Raw genomic sequence first — 8,238 nt, 5'->3', positions numbered from 1 at the left:
TGTGGCAAAGGGGCAGCTTAGCCAGTCCATGGGGTGGGCCAGGCCCTGGGGGGAGTCCACACATGGTGGAAAAGAGTAAGCTGCCACAGAGGCAATTCTCCAAGCCCCAAGGAGTAGGATGGGCAAATGGAGGCTTTTCCTTGTCCCGTATCTTTTCCTTACAGGTGGACATAACATCCTGATGGTAAAATAGGTGCTGTGATGATGCTATTTAAGTCTAAAACTGCCCCTTGGGAGGTTTCAAACATTAAAAAAAAATTTTCAGAAGACAGTTCAAAGTTTATCTGGACAATGTAATTTGCCTTCTAGGCTATGTTGCAATTTGGATGTATCCTAAAAAAGGGGACAAAGATACTAAGTCTGGATTCTTGTTTGTAATTCTGGAATGTGTAATTCTTGCATGGAGGGAAAACTGTCATTTGAGTTCAGAGGTGTTCTAGGCAGTAACGCAGACCGCAAGGAAACAAATGACCCCTTTAAAGCAGCCACCCTGAGGGAACGGACTGTGACCAGTGCCTCTAGATTTCAGAGTTCTTCAAATACAACTGAAAGCTAAAGTGTCAATATTAAAGCAGAGGTTAGTAAAAGAGTTTAGAGATCAAAAATGGATTTCTAGATATGAGATTGGAAAATAAAGTTGTCCTAAATGTTTCTTTGCAATTGGACAAAAGAAATAATTTAGGCTGCCAAAATGATTGTTTAATTTGCTATTCCAATTTGCCTTGCAGGTTTTATGTTTCCATGTAGAACTACAGTCAAGGACAGATGATTCTTACAAGTTTATCAAATGTAACTTTGGCCCTTACTAAGTTCCAGGTAAGATGATGCTTAAAAACTGCTTCTGTGTGGACCATCCTGTTGCTTTAATTGGAGTAAAGGGGACTTTTGTGAGATTCATTGATCTGAAAACTGTGGTTCAAAGCCAGCCCAGGCAGAGAAAGGTCCCTGTGAGAATCTTCATCTGTATTGAGCCAGCAGAGTGCTGGGAACAGAGTTGTGTGGAGCTTAAAGTGGTAGGGTGCTAGCCTTGAACTGAAGAGCTGAGGGACAGCACTCAGGTCCTGAGTCCAAGTCCAGCGCCGGATCAAGAGAAATGTCAAAGGTGCATTGACCTCAGCATGGAAAAGTCACTGCTGGGACAAAAGAGATGGAGCATCCAGAGGCAGCAAGCCACTGCTTGGATGGCAGAGAGGGTGTCAGATCCTAGAGTCATGTGTGCTTAGCCCTTCAAAAGTTCATCAGAGCCAGGAGGTCCTGGAGGAACTTGCCAGTCCTCTGTGATAGTGGGTAGTAAAGCTAAGATTGTCTAGTGAAGGGATAGCTTAAAATCCCAACCCCCTGCATCTGCTCAAAGCCCTGACCGGCAGTGAGAATTCTGAGCTCGCACATCTGTTCAGGAAGGAAGCTTGTGGACCTGAGATCGTGTCCTTATCGAGACCTACGTGATGCCTACTAAGGTAATTTAGGCATTGTTAGGTTATCAGAGATCTGTTTCCCCAGCCAGTCAGGAAAACACTTTTGCAAACTGAAATGTTAAAAGGTGACACTGCTGTAGCCCCAAAAGTCTATAAAGTTGTTAGAAGTTAAAAGTTGAATGTGATTTCCAGTTTGGAGGAAAGCTTGTAAACTGGACATCTAATCCTGCAGCCTCTCAGTAAAGTAGACTAAAGTTATAGGTTCCTGGCTAGGTAAGGTCAACGCTCCTGAGCAGGCCTGAAGAAGTTACAGAAGAGGAACGGTCTTCGCCCATCAGCTCCCTTTAAAAATGAGGCAGGATAAGGTAGGGAGCCCCCTTCCCCCTCTGCTCTACTCCCACTTCTACCCTCCCTTCTCAAAGAAGCCTCAGGCACTAGAAATCCTCTTCCCCACTGAATTCCTGGCAGGGAGGGAGTGGCCAAAGGTTTATTACCAGGCTCTTCTGGGGGGCTCCAGGCCACCGGAAAGCGCGCAATCAGTTTGTCTAAGGTGGGCAAGTTAGACAGGCCGTGGGTGAGTCTCCGGCAGCCTTCAAAGGCTGCTTGTGCTTACCATCCTTCTGCTTCCATAGACCTAGAGGCTGAGGAAAATTGACAAAGCGATTCATGTAGCATTTGTGGGACAGGCAGCTCCAGGCATTAGAAGGAATATTAGCAGCAGGAGCGTGCCATGCCAGACCACAAATGGGGCTGGCGGAGTAGCCGCCAAGAGAAAGACGGCAAGAGGAACGGAGGGAGGTACCTGCTAGCTTTTCGAGTCACTGTTTCAGGATGGATGGAAGCTTTCCTAACCAAGTGGGAAACAGCACAGAGAGTAGAGAAGAAGCTTCTAGAGGAGATAATTCCCAGGTTTGGACTCCCGGTAGCCACAGGCTCAGACAATGGCCCCTCTTTCCTCACTTAGGTAAGGCAGCTATTAGGTAAGTCATTGGGGATTATTCGGAAATTACATTGTGCCTCTCACCCCCAAAGTTCAAGTCAGGTAGAGAGGAAAAGAGAGCTTAACCAAATTAGCCCTTGAGACTGGTGAAAACTGGACGGCCCTCCTCCACCATCCTGTATGGGCATCACACCCTATGAAGGAATGTTCCCACACCTCCTCCCTTAGGCCCCAGGCTTGGTTGTGAAGCAGTAGCTAAATTGTCCAACCAGAATTTGCTGAAAGGCAACCAGGACTATATTAGGGGGTTCACTAGCCAGGCCTTAGGGTAAGCTTCTTGAACCAGGCTAAGCAGAAAGTAGCAGCAGTCCAGCAGGAGGTGTGACATTCTGTGGGAGCCACTGGGAGCCACTGCTGCCTGTGGCTGCCCCACCCCCTCCCATCCCATTGGGGTTCAGATCAAGTACAGCCTGACAGCCATTGGAGCCATCCATCAACTCCTCACCGCTCAAGAGGGTTTGGACATCGGTGAATGCATGCATCTACTGAGACGCTGACCAACTCCCTGGCAGAAGTGGTCCTCCCAAACAGGACAGGTTTCTTTGGGAGAGTAAGGCTGTTTTGGGGTTAACCATACGGGAATGAGCAGAGATACACCAGGAAAGCATGGGATGGTATGAGTCTTTGTGTAACGGGTCCCTTTGGCTGACATTGTTAAAAACCTCGGTAGCAGGACCTTTGAGGTTGATAATAGTCATCTTAATGGTTGATCCTTGTGTTCTTTTTTTAAATTAAATGTTATTAATGTGTCAATAAATTAATTTTTATTGACAAGGCCAGTGAGTCCATTTCTTGTGATATCTTACACCCTCGTTTTTCTTTCTCTTCCCTAGATCAGGTAGGCATATATACACACCATACCCAGTGTACTAAAATCATACAAAGTAACCACATAGGGTACGCCAAAGGAAATTCACCTAAAACTTCAAAGGTAACATCAACAATAGACTCGACCTGTGTCCTTCTCTTGGGGTTGTTTTTGCTTATCCTGTTCTTATATGATGTGTACAAAGCTGTGGAGCTATGGTGATCCTCTGATAGGTCTATTGTAGACCTTTTCATGTTTAGTAGTTGTTTGGTTTTAGATATGTAATGTAAGGTCGCTGACCCAAACGTGGAAATACCATTTGACAAGAAGTCTGTGGTCTCTACTGGTCTTTGTACTCTTAACAGGCTCACTGCATTTGTAAGAGATCGTGTCAGTGCGGTATAGCTAAGAGTGCTGAGGTCTCAGTATCAGCCCTTGGACAAGAAAGCCAGAAAAATGTAGGCTAATGAGGCCATGACTGACCCCCCAGTAAGCAGTAGAAGAGGAGGGAATGTAAGGGCTGACCCGAGAACCCGCGTGACTAAATATAAGCTTTACTGCTAAAATTATAACAGCTTCTAAACCCAGGGGATCACTCCATGCTAGTGGGCTGCACCCCCACCCATGAGACTATTTTATCGTTTGACACTTAAAAATACAGGGAGCCCTTGTTCCCCTCTCTACCTAGGTAGCAACCATGGTAATGGACAGTCAAAAACGATCATAGTCATAGACTATCGAAATAACCATAATAAGAGTAGAAATGCCACGGAAACTGTTGGGTTGGTTTACTTATGATTGAGTACTGGATTGTTTTAGCCCGCTAAAGCTTGCTTAGTGGTAATGGGAAAACAAGGTGGCAATTGTTTAAATAAAGTTGGTACAAGGTCAGCCTGACTGCAAAATTCTGCTTCTGTAAACGGCTTGCTTAACCCATTTGTGACTTGCTCTACCCCCTGCACTAACCCACTGTATCAGTGCTATGTGACCACCTACTGTCAGTTCCTGATATCAAGGCCAGTTCCCATTATCAAAGCCAAAATAGGTTAACTGATAGGGTAGAGAGCTAGTAGAAATAGGACAAGATGTGCTTGCTAAATACCATCCAATCAAGTATCTGCCAAGTTGGAAATATCCTGCCCCTGTTGTAATCACAGTACAAACCCTGCCTATCTGAGGGTCGGGACTCTCAATCCAGATCCGCTGTGTAGGTGATGGTTGAGAGTCCAGGCTCCAGCTTGCAATAAAGACTGTTGTGCGTTTGCATCGGTATCGGCTCCTTGGTGGTCTTTGGGGACCGGAAATCTAGGCATAACACTATGTTTTACAGTCTACTTAATAAGTTTTGTTTATTTTCTGTGACTCTAAACTTACTCCAGGAGTTTACTTGATAGCTGGGAGATTTTAGATTGTTGTGCTTGCACTGTCGATGTCCAAACAGAGTCTTGATATGCTCGAGCTCTGGTTTGCTCCTAAAGAAAATTGAAAAGAGTCATTGTTCAATCAATATTTCTTGAACAAGTTTCTATATTCCCTCCACATAGCTTGGCCTCCGTGGTGTAGAACACTATGAAATATGGGAAAGCCGGTGCTTGAATTTACAGTACTTCTCATCATTATCCACTGCATTTAATCTAAATACTAAATACCTAAGTGCAGTTTTCTCTTGGGGATGACATTAAGTAAGTACTACTGCATGTGTACAATAGTATGGATAAAAGTTAATAAAATAGAACAAGACCAATCAAAATTTGAGAATGAAAACCTGACCTTAATGAAAGTCTATGAGCATGTTCCAATTTGTTTTATTTTTTACGGTTGTCCATTGTGGAGCTTGATCTCAGTGTCTGAGCATTGTCCCTGAATTTTTCTACTCAGGGTACTACTCGACCACTTTGAGCCGCAGCTTCACTTATGGTTTTCTGGAGGTTAACTGGAGAGGAGTCTCAATAGACTTTCCTGTCTTGGCTGGATTTGAACTGCAGTCCTCAGATCTCAGTCTCACGAGTAGCTACTATTAGTTACAGGTGTGAGCCACAGGTGCCTGGCTTGCATGTTATAATCTGTATGAATTATTGTTTTCTAAGAATTTAATTTTATGGCAACTAGATTTCAAACATGAAGTAATTTTTTTTTATTTTTAGCCAGTCCAGGGCGTTGAACTCAGGGCCTGAGCACTGTCCCTGGCTTCCTTTTTGCTCAAGGCTAGCACTCTCCCACTTGAGCCACAGCGCCTCTTCTGGCCATTTTCTGTATATGTGGTGCTGGGGAATCGAACCAAGGGCTTCATGTATACCAGGGAAGAGCTCTTGCCACTAGGCCATATCCCTAGCCCATGAAGTAATTTTTAATAAAAAGGATATTATTGAATATAAATGTACTTACAATGTGGGAATAATGTAGAATATATAGAATATGATGTAATATGTAAGATAGAAACATTATATAATTTACTTCTAATAAGGTACATGAAACAATGTGTAAGTCCAAAATATACCTTCCAATAAACGTTTAAACATATTAGAAATAAATATATTCACCTGTATAAAGTTGGACACTTTTTCTTCTTGTTCACTTATTTCGCTTTCCGTTTTTTGTGTGAGGAATATTCTGTACTGTTCTGTCATAGCTATGATACACTTGCAACTCTCAGTAAGATGTTTTTGGTCTTCCTTCAACTTTGTATTCTCCTCAGCCAGTGAATCCTTTTTGCTTTGCAGGGACTGTAACTGCTCTTTGAGGAATTTATTTTCTTCTTCCAGCTGTTCACATTTGCCAATGTGCAGATTCTCTGAGGCAGCAGAAACCTGCATGATCATCAGCACAGGTTGGTAAAGAAAGACAAGCTTACACAGATCAATCATGAGTATAGTAAGATACTTAGAATATGCTCCCCTGAATTACGCAGAAAGTCAACCCATTTCAAATGACTACAAGGTTAAAGTACATTCCCTCCATCGATCAGCTTTCTCATAAAACACTTGTGCTTGGTCTTGCACTTCGGTCTCCTAGTTTTCTTGTTTTTTTCTTTATAGAATGACTCTAATTCCAACCTTAGAATTCCAATTCTACTTAAAGAGTGCAATATATGCTGTCTAAAATTATAAGCTGTTTTCTAATCTTCAAGTGTTTTTAATGTAAATCTGAATTTCATGCCAGAAAATGATGACTTTTGGTAAGTAACTATGTATGACGTGTCCCAGTAAGAAGTTCAGTTTTGAACAAAATGGACTGGATTCAATTACATGATTTTGTAATTGTCTGATTCTTGCCACAAAGCAGGGAGAATTCTAAGCCAAACAAGTAAATAATTGTACCGTTTCAAGAGCACTAAGTTGTGAAGAAGTGATTTCCTTTGCAATAGGGTTTGATTGGTGAGATGATTCTCAAGCTTGTCTCTCTCTCTCTCTCTCTCTACATATATATACACATATACACATATTTATACATGTGTATATATATATATATATATATATATATATATATATATATATATGGGGGCATTCCTCCTATAATTTTACTTTATCTGAATAGGACCTAGCCTTTGAGAATGCTCTCTAGTGAACAGAATGTGATGAATTTACTGTTTTATTTCAAACATTAAATTAGAAAAAGTTTAGAAACAGCAAGAAAACTTCCTCTCATTGGGAAGTTTGCCTTCAGAATCTCACCAGTACACTACACTGTGAAGAAGCCCACATGTGGATTCCTTCAATGGCTGCTGTCACCCAGACATGTAGAGCAAGGCTTTTGGTGACACAGTCATCCCATACAATGCAGAGTGTAGAGAAATGGTCTGATTTCACTACTGATTCAATTCCAAATGTAAACACGTTAATGTTGCACTGAAACTCCACATTAAGAGGTGGAGTGTTCTAGGTAAACAAATGGGACGGGAATGCACAATAAACATGAATAGAAACCCATAATCTGCCAGATATCTTAAAGCCAGTATGTAGAGGAAAAGGAATAGATAACTAGTATAAAAATAACTATGCTAACCATTACAAGTGTAATGAATCAAAACCACAATTCACAGCCTCATTTAATGTGACTTTTCCCCTTCATTAAAAAAAATATTCTTTATGTATTTGTACAAGGGGGCTTCAATTCAGGCTATCAATTTATAAGTACAAAAATTGTGACCAATGTCACCCCTCCTATTGTACTTCATCTGTCTCAAACCTAACTATCCCTTTAAGCGAATCCTTTTCTTTTCTGAAGCTGTAGGGATCTTGTTAACTAAGAGACTTTGGAGAGAAGCAACTAGGATCCCAAAATGCCACATTGGAGCCATCCATTGTGCAAATGGAGCTTCCACACTTGCACCCATTTGGCTAGTCCTTTGCGGAACTCCAGGCTCTGCTGGGATATGACTTTTCTGTGGTGCTGTTTGTGTTCTTGGTCATCCCAAACCAGGAAAACAAGGCCAACTACCTGGTGATCATGCCATCGGTAGAATGTTAACACTGTTTAGAACTGACTTGGACATTTCCCTTATGTTTGATTGTATGCTTCATGTGTGGTGCTCTATCTATTCTATCAAGAAAGCAAAAGCCCACTTTGGGATATATCTCAACCAAGTGGCCCATTTATAGTTAAACCTCTCAAAGAAAAAATGTAAGATTTCATCACAAAACAACACAGCCTGTGTATATTTTAGGAAATGAGAAAAGGTAAATTTCAAATAAAACTTTAGGTTATTATGTAGTTGTTTTATTTTAAAACATTTCATCAAAAAGAAGTGAAATAAAGTGCTGTATTAATAGACTTTTGTAACATAAACAGTACATGTAAGGGGTCACAAAGGTTTTGTACTGTTCTACCTTAGAGATTTCTTTGTATTTCTTTGTCTGAAGTTTTATGCTGTATAGTTTATGAGTCAGCTTTGCAATTTCTTCTGTCTGTGACTCATATTTGCTTCTCATGAGCTGTAACTCCTCTGTGAGGACACGCATTTCCTTTTCCAGCTGTTCGTATTTGGAGGATTGGATGTGCACATTTTCATCCTGCGT

At 41.6% G+C, this 8,238-nt stretch overlaps 1 protein-coding gene across 1 annotated transcript; it reads right to left on the bottom strand.

Moving 5' to 3' along the window:
* Positions 1-4,512: 4,512 nt before the first annotated feature.
* Positions 4,513-8,227, bottom strand: LOC125362296 (synaptonemal complex protein 1-like). The gene is made up of 3 exons (XM_048361078.1): positions 8,050-8,227; positions 5,764-6,030; positions 4,513-4,695 (listed from the first exon to the last, which is right to left on the bottom strand). The coding sequence occupies exons 1-3, from the start codon at positions 8,179-8,181 to the stop codon at positions 4,594-4,596; spliced, it is 501 nt and encodes a 166-aa protein (XP_048217035.1). The 5' UTR covers positions 8,182-8,227; the 3' UTR covers positions 4,513-4,593.
* Between the last annotated feature and the right edge of the window lie 11 nt (positions 8,228-8,238).

This window comes from Perognathus longimembris, chromosome 13 (assembly GCF_023159225.1).
Source record: "Perognathus longimembris pacificus isolate PPM17 chromosome 13, ASM2315922v1, whole genome shotgun sequence".
NCBI lineage: Eukaryota > Metazoa > Chordata > Mammalia > Rodentia > Heteromyidae > Perognathus > Perognathus longimembris.
Note: the sequence above shows the minus strand (reverse complement) of the source record. Positions and strands in the feature narration are given on the sequence as shown.